This window comes from Bombina bombina, chromosome 2, assembly GCF_027579735.1.
Source record: "Bombina bombina isolate aBomBom1 chromosome 2, aBomBom1.pri, whole genome shotgun sequence".
In the NCBI taxonomy this organism is placed as follows: Eukaryota; Metazoa; Chordata; class Amphibia; order Anura; family Bombinatoridae; genus Bombina; species Bombina bombina.
This window is the reverse complement of record NC_069500.1, coordinates 993153265-993168673: the sequence shown is the minus strand read 5'-3', so window position 1 is coordinate 993168673 and position 15409 is coordinate 993153265. Positions and strand designations below refer to the sequence as shown.

Below are 15409 nucleotides of genomic sequence, written 5' to 3'. Positions count from 1 at the left end.
AATATAAATTGAAACTTACCTGTAGAATTAAAAGAAACTAATTTTAAACTATTAATTAACCTACCCTAATTATTAGACTACAATTAAATTAAACTAGCAATTAAATAAACTAAATTACATATTAAAAAATACTAACCCTACTAAAATTATTTAAAAATACTATTAAACCTTATTACAAATTACAAAAAAAGTAAACACTAAGTTACACCCCCCCCACACACACTAAATTGCGGGGGGGAAAACACATTATCAAAAATAAAAAAGAATTACACCTAATCTAATAGCCCTATCAAAATAAAAAAGCTGCCCCAAAATAAAAAAATCCCTAGCCTACAATAAACTACCAATGGCCCTTAAAAGGGCCTTTTGTGGGGCATTGCTCCCTAGAAATCAGCTATTTTACCTGTAAAAAAACTAAAGGCGGATAGGGTTATGGAGCAGCGGTCTCTAGCTGCTTCATAAGTGCTGTTTCTGGCGAGTCTGAAGGCTTACCAGAAACATGGGCCCACAAGCTCCATAAATGGGCCTCAAGATGTCTAGATGAGCATTAGCAGGTCCCACAATCTTTAAACTACTTAACTCTGGGACACAGATTAACTTCCGCCTTGCCTACAGTGTTCTCCATCTACCAGACACCTTACAGCAGCAGATTTTCCTCAGAAAGCAGTGGTTTCTACAGGCACCTCTGTTACTACCAGTTGTTAAGTTTGCAGATAGAGTGAGATCTAGCCCATTGCATGTACTCTACCCTTTTCAGCACAGATGTGTAAAAATTACAGGCCTGGTCCCTAGGGAATACAAATTGCACTTTGAAATTATGATTATTGTGTATTAATTTTAAATGCTATTTTATTGCTTTATTTTTTATTTATTTTTAATTCTTGTTTTTATTTTTTTTAAATCATTTCTTAGATATTAAATATACAATATTTTTATGTAAAAATGAAAAATGCTTTTAGTATCTTTTAGCTTTTATATTCCAATTGCTTTTTACATACACAGGTTTTCATTCTCTGCAATAACTATTATTGTAGATTATTACCTTTTTTCGTTTCACAATTTTTAAGCAAAGAATCATTTTCTCTAAATTACTAATGTATAAATTATATTCAGAGCTATTATATACTGTTGGGAACGTTGGGACATTGTGCTGCGTGTCTGTTCAGCTTTGTTATAATGAGTGGGTTACCAAAACATGTCTAGGATGCTCTACAATTAGCTAAAAATAGTGGGCATAATTTCTGGTGCTTATCGCTGAGCTATTTCCTTTAGTCCTTGCATTTTATAATAGATAGTTTAAGCAATTTATGCAATATTTGATAATAGATGTTTCTTAAAGGGATACTAAAACCTTATTTTTTCTTTCGTGAATCAGAAAGAGCTTGCAATTTTAAGCATCTTTCTAATTTACTCCTATTATGATATTTTTCTTAGTTCTCTTGCTATCTTTATTTGAAAAAGCAGGAATCTAAGCTAAGGAGCCGGGCCATTTTTGATTCAGCACCTGGGTTGCGCTTGCTGATTAGTGACTAATTTTATTGAGCATTTGTCTTTCCTTCGCATCAAGAACCTGCATAGTAAGATAAACAGCTATCAAGCTAAAATGTGCCTTTATAAAATTCTTTGAGGGGCATCACAGTACTCACAAGGCTTCTTAGATAATCTCGCCAGAGCAGAGAACTGTAGATCATAGTAACAAAAAGATAGAGGAGTGCCTCATGTGCATATCAATCAGTTTTTCCAAAGAACAACAATGCAAGCAATAAGAATGGATGCTCACATTTGACTGAAGCACCCTTATGTGCTTGTAGACACTGATAGATAGATTTAGGAGTATCAGCTCACCTATTCCCAGCAAACTGTAACGCTTCACAGGTTTAGTAATGAACCAAAGCAAGTAATGCGGTGTAGAAAACACCTTTTTAACACTATGCTTGTAATAGCAAACATATTATAATAAAAACAAGTTAAAAACCAGCATAAAGAGTGAAGCGGAATAACAGTGCTCCCTTATTATTACAACGCGTTTCTCGGCCCTTGTCAAACGGCCATTTCATCAGGCATATCAAACACAGTTGTAATGGTCTATTTAAAAACAGCATGGTCCAATCAAATTCATCATTGGTTATGTGAAACATATATCTCCTATTAGAGACTTATTACATATTGACATAAGGATAAAAACAAAACATCATTCATTTTTGTATATATGACAATAATAAAGCATTGTACATTATGTAACTTTCTAAAGCGTTATTAAAATGCATGATTACACATGTGTGTTCATTGCATAAGTGTGGTGTATTGTTTTACTTAGCATATTCTTTAGCTATGACATATATAAGCATGTAACAAACTACACAAATTGTTACAAATGCTTTGATACGAATTAACATAATTGTTACAATCAGCAATTTTCACCCTAATTACGGTGCCGTGTATCAAGTCGCCGCCTGGATGAATGACAACCGGCTCAAACTGAACATAGACAAAACCGAAGTCCTCCTCCTCGGACCCAATAAATCAGCATGGGATGACTCCTGGTGGCCCACAGCCCTCGGTCACCCTCCAACCCCAACCAACCACACATGAAATCTAGGCTTCATCCTGCAATCTTCACTCTACATGAACCGACAAATCAATGCCATCACCTCAACATGCTTCTACATCCTCCACCTACTACGAAAAATCTTCAAGTGGATCCCTACTGAAAACAGGAAAACAGTCACCCACGCCCTTGTCAGCAGCCGGTTGGACTACGGCAACGCACTCTACGCCGGCTCCACCATCAAATTCCAAAAGAGACTCCAACGTATCCAGAACGCCTCAGCCAGACTCATCCTCGACATCCCTCTCCAATGCCACATCACCGAACACCTAAGGAACCTTCTCTGGCTCCCCATCAACAAGAGAATCACCTTCAAGCTCCTTACCCACGCGTTCAAGGCCCTACACAACATTGGACTTGAATACATCAACCACTGCATAAATTTCTACACCCCCCCGGACAACTCCGATCGGCCAACCAAGCACTAGCAGTCATCCCCCACATCAGCAAATCCACAGCGGGTGGAAGATCCTTCTCCCACATGGCAGCAAAGATATGGAACACCCTCCCGCTGCACCTCAGACAATCCGACTCCCTTACAAAGTTCAGAAAGGACCTCAAAACCTGGCTCTTCAATTAAACACCCATCCCCTCCTCCCCTCCCCCCTCATCCTATCTGCTTTCCCATAACACTTTGAGACCCTCACTGGTGATTAGTTTGTGCTCTATAAGTACCTAATAGATAGTAGGATAGATAGATAGATAGATAGATAGATAGATAGAAGACATCATAATTCCAGTTTACTTCCGTACTAAGTACGTCAACTGGTCACATGATCAAGTGTGTCCAATCAGAATGTGTTGTCATAGTAACTGGTAATGTCAACAGTTTTAGAGTAATTAGTGTTGTGACATTTAAATCCTTCTTATAGATGAATGCATTATAGCCGATATTGATCTATATTATTCGCAATCTAAATGGAGGTATATATATGAGAATAAGAAAATCATTACGAATAATTTGCAAATACAGACATTGGGGCCCATTTATCAAGCTCCATAAGGAGCTTGTGGACCCGTGTTTCTGGTGAGTCTTCAGAAACAGTAGTTATGAAGCAGCGGTCACAAAGACTGCTGCTCCATAACCCTGTCCACCTGCTCTGAGCTGGCGGACAGGAATCGCCGGAATTCAACCCGATTGAGTATGATCGGGTTGATTGACATCCCCTGCTGGCGGCTGATTGGCCGCGAGTCTGCAGGGGGCGGCGTTGCACCAGCAGCTCTTGTGAGCTGCTGGGGCAATGCTGAATACGGAGAGTGTATTGCTCTCCGCATTCAGTTTGATAATTCGGCCTCACTGTCTCTATGTGTGTTAGTTAGGGAGGGACATAAATGATTATCCTTGTGTTTTAAGGGAGATTTCTACATGATATATAATTCTATATAGCATGATGTATGAAATCTAAAATAGTTGTGGAAACTGTACACTATAAGATCTATTGGTGTGTCTGTGCTAAATAGCGCTAAATGTGAAAACATGTGATACCACTATACATATTGTAAATAATGTGTAATTAGTGTATGATAGTGACTAAATATTAGATGTGGATGTACAGTATGTATATGTTTCCATCAACAATGAAGTTATCCCTGTGTCTCCAAACCTATAAGGCTAGGGGAGGAAGTGTGGGGATGCATATCTGCCCTCAATATGAGCTATAATCTATAAGATATCACTATTCTAATATATTGTGACTGTGTACTAGTACGTGGGTGGTTGAGTGCATGAATGTATGTTTATATATATATTGCTCATAAAACGAGCTTCTTAATGAGTAACTCCATAATAGTGTGCCTTGGAGTGAAGGGGAAACTAATACATTTTATAATAACATTATTATTATAACAATATCATTAAAATAAATAGTGGATAAGAACAACAAGGGCATGCAGGGTGTGATTCTACATACATACAAATAATAATGATACCCTCTAAGTGTATATGAAATCGTATGGTTTTACAATACAGCAGAATCAGTTACCTCATTCAAACCCGAAGGGAAGAGGGACTGGAATCTAAATATCCAATATGTTTCCTGTAGCCGTAATCTGGTGTACCTATTATATAGAGTAGAAATGGGAATATTTTCAAGGGGGCTGATTGTGAAAGAGCATTGGCCTTTATCGTGTTTTACTGTATTGTGTCTTGAAACACTTGGTTTCAATGAACATTTCTTGATGTTGTGGAGATGCTCACTCCATCTAGTGCGCACCTTTCTACTTTAAGAGACTTGTTTTTATGATATATATATATATATATAAAACTGTCTTTTAATCCTCTTGTAGAAGAAAAAACGCTGCACTCACCGGTCTTGAAAATGATACCTTTAATACATCAGTTCATCATCCCATGAAAACCCCAAACGTTTCGGTACCTCACTGGCACCTTTCTCAATGGGCAATATCAAAATGGAAACATTTGCACATTTTGATATTGCCCATTGAGAAAGGTGCCAGTGAGGTACCGAAACGTTTGGGGTTTTCATGTGATGATGAACTGATGTATTAAAGGTATAATTTTCAAGACCGGTGAGTGCAGTGTTTTTTCTTCTACAAGAGGATTAAAAGACAGTTACATATTTTGGACGTAGCACCCCGGCATTTGTCGTTTTGACTATAGTGAGTGCACCTGCTTGGACCTGTATATATATATATATATATATATATATATACACACACACATATATTCTTGTGCATTCATGCACTCAACCACCCATGCACTAGTGCACAGTCACAATATATTAGAATAGTGATATCTTATAGATTATAGCTCATATTGAGGGCAGATATGCATCCCCACACTTCCTCCCCTAGCCTTATAGGTTTGGAGACACAGGGATAACTTCATCGTTGATGGAAACATATACTGTACATACATCCACATCACTGATTGATTGGATACACTTGATCATGTGACCAATTGACGTACTTAGTAACATAGTAACATAGTAACATAGTAGATAAGGTTGAAAAAAGACTGAAGTCCATCGAGTTCAACCTATACAAATCTAAAATACTTACAAAAAGCTCCAGTTAAGCTTAAATAACCCCATTAAAATGTGACCCATTTAATACTAGCAATCATATCCATGAATTTTGTTTATATACAGAAATGTATCCAGACTATTTTTAAATGTATCTATGGTATTGGCATTCACTACCTCCTTTGGTAATGAGTTCCACAATTTTATTGCTCTTACAGTGAAAAAACGTTTCCGTTGCAGGAGATTAAATCTCCTTTCCTCCAACCTTAAATTATGACCTCTTGTCAGAAACAATTTTCTTGGAATAAACAGAGCTTCTGCCATCTCTGTATATGGGCCTTGAATATATTTATATAAAGTAATCATGTCACCTCTCAAGCACCTTTTTTCTAAAGAAAACAGACCCAGTTTGGCTAGCCTCTCCTCATAGGTTAATTTCTCCAATCCCCTTATTAGCTTTGTGGCCCTTCTGCAATATCTTTTTTAGCAATTGGTCCCCAGAACTGCACTCCAAACTCAAGGTGAGGTCTTACCAGGGCTTTATATAATGACAGAATTATGCTTTCCTCCCTTGAATCAATGCCTCTTTTAATACATGCTAGTATCTTATTAGCCTTTGAAGCCGCTGCCCTGCATTGTGCACCCATCTTTAGCTTGTTATCTATTACTACTCCCAAATCCCTTTCCTCCTGTGTTTGGCTAAGTCTTGTCCCATTTAAAAAATACGTAGCCTGCTTATTTTTACTTCCAAAATGTAGAACCTTGCATTTTTCCGTATTAAATCTCATTTTCCATTCACTTGCCCATAGTTCTAATTTTAGCAAATCCCTTTGTAAAGAGAGTTCGTCCTGCTCTGACCTTATGACCTTACTTAACTTAGTATCATCTGCAAAAATAGAGATGTCGCTATTTAATCCTTGCTCCAAGTCATTTATAAAAATATTAAAAAGAACAGGGCCCAGTACTGATCCCTGGGGGACGCCACTGATTACCTTTGTCCAATCTGAGTATGATCCATTTACTACTACTCGTTGCTCCCTATCTTTTATCCAGTTATTTATCCATGAGCTAACATTTTCAGCTATTCCCAGTCCCTTAATTTTGTGCATTAATCTCTCATGTGGCACTGTATCAAATGCCTTTGCAAAATCTAAGTATATCACATCAACTGATTCCCCTTTATCTATATTTTTACTTACTTCCTCGTAGAATCTAATTAGATTAGTTTGACATGATCTATTTCTCCTAAAGCCATGCTGATTAGAACTCATAATCTTGTTTACACGAATATGCTCATCAATATAATCCCTTATAATCCCTTCAAATATCTTCCCCACTATTGATGTCAGACTAACTGGTCTATAGCTTCCTGGATCATCCCTGCTTCCCTTTTTGAAGAGTGGCACCACATCAGCTTTACGCCAATCCTGGGGTACCATGCCTGAGGATAATGAGTCTTGAAAAATTAAGAGTAAAGGTTTGTCTATAACAGTGCTAAGTTCCCTTAACACCCTTGGGTGTATTCCATCTGGGCCTGGAGTTTTATTTACCTTAATATTTTCCAGTTTTTTCCTGATATCCTCTAAACAAAACCCAGTTAGTGGTATGGACTGGCATGTTCTATTCTGTTCCAAAGTAGCATTCAATGGTTCCTCTCTTGTGTATACTGAAGAAAAAAACTGGTTTAGTACCTCAGCCTTCTCCCTGTCATTATTTATCATGCTACCCTCCACGCATTTTAATGTACCTATATTATCCTTCTTAGATTTTTTGCTATTTATGTACTTAAAGAACCTTTTAGGGTTAGACTTAGAATCCTTGGCAATTAATTTTTCATTTTCAATTTTGGCTAATTTGATTGCTTTTTTGCATGCTTTGTTACATTCCTTATAAATATTGTATGCTGAGTCTGTACTATTTTCTTTTAATAATTTAAATGCCCTACGTTTTTTTTCCTAATTTCTCTTAACACATTTTTATTTAGCCATAACGGCTTTGTTTTTTTATTTTTATTTTTATAACCATATGGTATGTGTTGATATGTATATTTATTTAACACATTTTTAAATATTATCCATTTATTCTCTGTATTTTTATTAGAAAATACATTGTCCCAATTTATATTATTTAATGATTTCCTTAAATCGTTGAATTTTGCTTTCTTGAAATTAAAAGTCTTAGTTAAGCCTTTAAAACACTGCATTTGAAAATAGATTTCAAATGTGACCATGTTATGATCACTGTTACCCAAATGTTCTTTAACTTCTATGTTTGATATTATATCTGTATTGTTTGATAGCACTAAATCCAATATAGCTTTACTCCTAGTTGGCTCCTCTATTAATTGTGACAAGAAGTTATCCCTGAGAACATTTAAAAATCTATCCCCCTTAGCTGAATTACTAGTTTCATTGGCCCAGTTTATATCAGGGTAGTTAAAATCACCCATAATTACAGCACTGTTATTAGCAGCCTTACCTATTTGGATAAGTAGTTGATTTTCCTCCGGGTCACTAATGTTGGGAGGCTTGTAGCATGTTCCTAGTAATATTTTTTTAGGATTTTTCCCCCCACTCTTTATTTCAACCCACAGGGTGTCTACATTGTCACTTGTATCATAAATATCTTCCCTTATTGTAGGTTTAAGGTTAGGTTTAATATACATGCAGATTCCTCCACCCCTTTTGTTATTCCTGTCCCTTCTAAATAATGTATACCCCTCTAAGTTAACTGCCCAGTCATGTGAATCATCCCACCAAGTTTCAGTTATACTGATAACATCATTGTCCTCTTCTGCAACTAAGAGCATCAGCTCCCCCATTTTACCTGTCATGCTTCTTGCATTTGTTGTCATACATTTAATTTTCATGTGCTTTCTGCTGCTACTTGGTGTGCTTTCCTCTATATTTTCTAATGTGACATTTCTTAAGTCATCCCTTCCTTGAGATATTAAGGGATTGTCATATTCACAGACTGATCTCTCTGTTCTATTTTGTTCTAACTGACCCTCCCCCCTTTGCCTAGTTTAAAAGGTTCTCTAAACATGCTACCATCCTTTCCCCCAACACACCTGCACTCATGTCATTCAGGTGCAATCCATCCTTACTGTACAAATTGTACCCTAGTGAAAAATCAGCCCAGTGTTCTAAAAAGTCAAACCCCTCATTTTTACACCATGTTTTTAGCCATGAATTAACAGACCTTAACTCCTTCTGCCTTACTGAATTAGCACACGGCACTGGTAATATCTCATAAAATATTACTTTGGAGGTCCTTGCTTTAAGCTTGCTACCTAATTCCCTGAAGTCATTTTTTAGGACTCTCCATCTCCCACCGATTCCTTCATTAGTACCAATATGCACCATGACTGCAGGATCAGACCCACATCCCTCTAACAATCTATCAATACGCTCCACAATATGCCTAACACGAGCCCCTGGAAGACAGCAAACTGTTCTATGTAAAGGGTCTGGATGACAAATTACCCTATCAACCTTCCTAATAATAGAGTCTCCTACCACCAACATCTGCCTCTGGCCCTGACTTGTATGCCCCTCTTCCATGACTGAAGGACTGCCCACCATAGTATGCTCCTCTTCCACAGCTAAAGGACTGTTCACTATACTAGGCAACACAGCCCTCTCTGACACTGCCACCCCTGAACTGATATCCCCAACATCTTCACTTAATCTGGCAAATCTATTGGGGTGTACCAGCTCAGAACTGGCCCATCTCTTCCCCTTACCTTTACTTCGCCCTCTGACTGTGACCCAGCTACATCCTGGAGTCTCCTCATCTGAATCCTCCCCTTTCCCACTGCTGGAACCATTAACAACCAGCTCAGTCCTATCCATTTCCCTTTCAAGTGTCTGAATTTCATGTAGTGTTGCAATTCGTTCCTCCAGTTCCCCAATACGAGTTTCTAAAGAGACAATATGCTCACACTTGCCACAAACATATAATCCCAGAAGCGGCTGCTCCAGTGATGCAAACATGTGGCAAGCTGTACACTGAATGAGATTCTCACACATTCTTAATAAAAGGTTTAACTTAAAAGCATAAAATATATTTCCCCTTGGTTACCCCAAAACCTTGTTTGCCTAACTACCTTGGTTAGCTAACTATAATACTTAAACAGACAATCTTACTTTAACAGAGAATCAATACAGCAAGTAAACTGGCATTATGATGTCTTGATACACAGCACCGTAATTAAGGGGAAAATTGCTGATTGTAACAAATATGTTAGTTCGTATCAAAGCATTTGTAACAATTTGTGTTATTTGATACATGCTTATATATGTCATGGCTAAAGAATATGCTAAGTAAAACATGCAATAGTGCTGAAATAGTGTTTTCTACACACTATTACTTGCTTTGGTTCATTACTAAACCTGTGAAGCGTTCCAGTTTGCTGGGAATAGGTGAGCTGATACACCTAAATCTATCAGCCAGTGTCTTCAAGCACACAAGGGTGCTTCAGTCAAATGTGAGTACCAATTCTTATTGCTTGCATCATTGTTCTTTAGAAAACTGATTGATATGCAGATGAGGCTCTCCTATATCTTTTTGTTACTTGAAGTGTGAAGAGGAGAGCAGTCGATTTCCAAGCAAAGGATATCTGTTGATATTTGCTTATTGGGACTTATACTATTGATGCTTTTTTTATAAGTTGTTAATTTTTTTGGAATATTGTAACAATATATTATGGTGTTGGAGCTCCCCCTAACAGCTACTCTCAGTTTGCTTTGTTTATTTGAACTGTAGATCACGGTGCCCTAAGTGTCTAACTCTAACTATACACTTTATATATTGTTTGTACACTCTTTGTAGCAATTATCTATACATTATCAGTACAAATCCTTTATTAATATCATTTGTAATTACATCTTTGCAATATTATTCATTGATGCAAAATAAGGTCTATTTTCAGGAATAAATATTTAATTAATTCCAAAACGATGACCCTTTAAATCCAAGTAGTTAACCTTTACTTTCTGAAAGTTGATTACACCCTTTATTTTCTGATAGCAAATTTACAGAGTTAAAGGGACAGTCAAGTATAAATTAAACTTTCATTATTCAGATAGGACTTTTAATTTTAATCGACTTTCCAATTTACTTTTATCATCAAATTTGCTTTTTTCTCTTGGTATTCTTAGTTTAAACTAAACATAGGTAGGCTCATATGCTAATTTCTAAGCCTTTGAGGGCTGCCTCTTATCACATGCTTTTTAAATCCCTTTTCAACACAAAGAGACAGAAAGTGCATGTGGGCTATATAGATAACACTGTGTTCAGGCACAGAAAGTTATTTAAGATCTAGCACAATACAATGCTAAATTTAAGACAATAGATAATAAACAGTCACAGTCATGTGATCAGGGGGCTGGAAGAAGGTTCCTAGATACAAGGTAATCACAGAGGTAAAAAGTATATTAATATAACTGTGTTGGTTATGCAAAACTGGGGAATGAGTAATAAAGGGATTATCTATCTTTTAAAACAATAACAATTCTATGGTTGACTGTCCCTTTAATACCGTTGTATGAATTAGTTGCGTTTATAAGAAAGAAATGTGGTTTTGTTCAAAGCAACTGAGAGAACTAGCTTATCTTTCATCCCTGTAACCTATTGAGTGGGTTTTGTATTTACGGAACAGTGCATGTCAAAAAATGAATAACTTAGACAGTCAGTTGATTGAAAGCATTTTCACGCATTGTATTCTAGTATCCAATTACAAATGCAAATTGTACATATGTTTGTGATTTTCTGTGGTGTTACCTATGTCAACATGATTGCAAGCCAAGCTCTGATAAAAGCATGTTTGACATAGGAAAAAATGTATTGAGAAAAGGAATGTTATCCTCTCTTTAAATCAATACACTAATCAGATTTTGCACAATTCATCCTTTTTCTTAATATTTACGAATAGAAACAGAAAACAAAGATCTAAATAGCAACAGAATGTGTGCTATGTACAGAGTTACTGTAGTGCTAGAGACCTCAGGAGACTTGGTTTTTCAACAAAGTCCAATGAAATGAAAAGATAGACAACACAAATAAGATCTTTCTTTCAAATAATTTCCATGAAAAAAATTGGATTATTCTAAGCCCTTACACAGTATCTATCTATCTATCTATCTATCTATCTATCTATCTATCTATCTATCTATCTATCTCTATCTATCTATGTATCTATTTATCTATCTATCTATCTATCTATCTATCTATCTATCTATCTATCATTCATCTATAAAAGTACTCAAAAAGATAGGCATTCACTTTTTTAAAGCAGCTCCCAGGGTCCAATTTATATATTAGAATATTATTATATGGTTATATATAAAACCTAGCATTCATTCTTAATCTATATTAAAAGTCCATGACGTTTCTGTGTCCACCTGACACTTCTATCAAATGCAAACAATAAAGAACAAAGGCCTAAATATTTTCACCACTCTAATGCAATATCATCCAAGGTGGCACTGTGCATCACCATTTGCAACAAGTAACCTTGACAATTATCTTTATAAATAAACATGTAAGACTATAACAAATACAATATATATATATATATAAATAAGTATACATGTGATGTCCTGTTTTATGCAGGAACTTATGCAGTGTTTTTAAGCTAAGGGTTTGTTGCTCTTTTAATGAATAAAACAGGCAGTATGGTTTGAACTACCTGTTAAATCACTGGTGAGACTTTAACTGAAAGAAAACTTTGTAGATGCCAAGCAGAAGCAAGGAATATTTGAGTAGAAACAATTGTTGCAATATAGGTAAGGAACATAAAGCAAACAGTTCAGAGAAATGATGGAGTAATTATGTATTTTGATACACTTAGTAAAACATCAGTAGTTGATTCTTGTTGTAGCAATTCTCAGGAATGACTTCACGCACTCACACACTCATACATAAAATATATACAGCACAGTCAGACTATGGTAGTAACCGGTAGATTCAGCAAGGTAATGCGGATGCTTTCAGAGAGTGACAAGTTAAGAACAGATCCTTTGTAAATGGATTAAATATTACCTTAGGTTTGAGGAGAACGGTTTTACCTCTGTGACCGGTATACTGCGTTGGTGTGAGTGCGGCTTCCGGGACGCTGCAAGTAGATCCGGTGGCTCCTTGATCCGGTTTGATGAAATAATAGGATTCCGGTAGAATGTGAGAAATAATGAAATAATTTTGAAAGTAAAGTGTACAACAAAAGATCCTCGCTTACTACTGCTGTTCAGAGAGAAAGTAAAAATGAAGCAAGTTAGGTAATATCAAAAGTAGAATCACAACATGAGGGATGCGATCAGATAAGCTCCAAAGAGAAAACAATTTTCAGGCAAGGAATGATGGTTCAGGTGTGCCTGATATAGGGTGGAGGAAAGGTAGGCGGGATATACCTTAAAGGTATATCACAATACATTATCTCACATACATCTTATGTTATTATACAATTCCTGATTCCATATCTGTGAAAAATAATTTGTGTACGTATTGCAAATTCTACACTGATATATTCAAATATAAGGTCTTACAAATTATTATCTAGAATAAGGGATTGAGTCAATGGGGTCTATTTATGAAGCAGCAGATGCTGCCTCCGACCCACTCCGCTTCAGTTCCGGCTGAAGCGGAAGTTAAGAAGCAATGGTCCTAAGACCACTGCTCTTTAACTCGTCCGCCACCTCTGAGGTGGCGGACAGCAATCCGCCTGATCGAATATGATCGGGCTGATTGACACCCCCTGCTAGTGGCCAATTGGCACATTAATAAATTGACCCCAATAACTCTTTCATGACCACTGCAACCATTAGATTCCACTACCAGGAGAAATCTGACAGTCTATATTCATTTTGATCAACTTTTATTCAATTTTATCTACTGGGTTCCACATAAAAATGTCTAGAAATACAGTATCCATCCATACAAATATTCAAAAGAACCATTGTAACTCAATTATTTCATTTATTTCAAGGTATTTGTCCATTTTGCTTTTTTCAATAATAATTTCTTTTCACTAACACCATAATCATCAGAGCTGAGTGATCAATTGTGAGGCAATATGTCCCTCTCTACTCAAATGCTATGACAAAGTGGTTTACTTTTTTGGGGTTGCAAAACTTGTTTTTTTTTTTTGTTTTGTGTTTGTAGTACAATCAAATCTTCAAGGGTAGTGTAAATTTGTTTTAACTTATTTTTTTTTTCAGGCAAAATATTTTCAAATTGTTTAAATGCTGCTTTTCCAAATGAGTTACGTTTCTCACGTAACTCACAGGAATTAAAGGGCTTGCCTGCATCCCTACATTTCTATCTATCCTAATATATTAGCTCCCAGCACTATAATGAGGTTGTCAATTTGAAGGCAATGGGTAGGTTTCCACCTCAGCCATGTTTTCCTGGACAGTTATGAATTATACATGCTTCAGGGTGTGCAGGGAGAAGCATGTTTTGTGCCATTGGAAAGCAGATAGTACTGCTAGACAACACTATTCATATCCCTGCACACCCTGCATTGTGTGTAACTTATCACTGTCCAGGAACACATGGGCAACGTAGTAGCCCTAACTAAAGGGCTCCATTTAAGAAGCTTCAGATGCAGCTTTAGAACTCTTGTTTCTGTGTTTCTTACTTTAAAGGGACAGTAAATGCCAAGTGTTTATTGTAGTAACATAAAAGTTCAATCTGAAATCTTTAACCCCTTCCTGACTGGACTTATTTGTCTACATTGGAAGAAAGTTCTGATGTAAACAAATAAGTAAAAATTGAAATCACGTGATTGTTTGTGTGATCACGTGATTTCAATGATGGGATCGGGTCTGGTGGGAGTGCCTATGATGCTAGGCACTCCCTCCAGCCTGTGATCTCATTTATCAAGCCGTGATGGCTTCAGGAAAAGCCAAACGGCTAGGATGTTCCATACCTTCTTAAAGGCCCTAAAGCCCAGCACAGTTGGAACGGCATGGAACGTCCTAACATCGGGAAGGGGTTATTTTCCAAACTGATGTTTATAAACCCACAGGTTGCTGGTTTGCTTAGTCGCCCAGCTGCCTCTGGCTGTGAACCTTTTTTTTTTTCTTCACTATTCGGACAGTGCAGCCAATTAGAAGCCATACCTCCAACCCCTTCATCCAAGAAGAGTGCACTCCTGCTGCTCCACATTAAAAGACAAAAAGCTGTTTATTCAACTAAACTTATATATTTATAAAAAGAAAAATAAAGAGTTTTGTGTTCACTGTCATTTTAACTTGCCTACAGTTCACCATTTTCTGGCCGTATCAAGGTTAATGGTGTCTATACAAATATACTTTGTGGATGAGTCTTTGTAATGAATCATTTGCACCCAATTTACTTCTGATCATGTAATTCACTTTGTAATTTAATTTTAAACAGCATTGTGATATACTTGCAAACAATAACATTTTCTATTTTTATTATCTTTCAGGGTCCCCAGGGTCCCAAGGGTGACAAGGTCAGTGTCATTACTATTAATAAAATGGTTGTATCATTTGAATTGCTACACCATACTAATGTGCAACTGGAGCAAACCAATGCATTATAAAATCTGTTTGTGAGAGAGGCACAGGGCAGCCATTGTTAAATCATTTCATCTTTCCCCTTTGCAGGGAGATCAAGGTGATCAGGGCCCTCGGGTAAGCATTTTCAAAAATGTTACACTGATAAACACAACAGTTAATCTTTTATTTTAGCAATAGTACCAATTAACACAGCCTCTCCCCCATGTGTATTTTTGTTTAATTGTCACATTTTCTCTGCATGTTCCAGCCACTACCTCAGCAAAGTCAGTTTA

The 15409-nt window shown here is 36.7% G+C and overlaps 1 protein-coding gene across 1 annotated transcript in view; it reads left to right on the top strand.

Annotated features, from left to right (window-relative positions):
* Window positions 1-14510: 14510 nt before the first annotated feature.
* Window positions 14511-15409, top strand: part of COL25A1 (collagen type XXV alpha 1 chain) — a 220349-nt gene continuing 219450 nt past the window's right edge. The window contains exons 1-3 of the mRNA XM_053700184.1: window positions 14511-14558; window positions 15044-15070; window positions 15225-15251. Of these exons, the coding sequence (XP_053556159.1) occupies window positions 14511-14558; window positions 15044-15070; window positions 15225-15251 (102 nt within the window). The remainder of the gene's footprint in view (window positions 14559-15043; window positions 15071-15224; window positions 15252-15409) is intronic.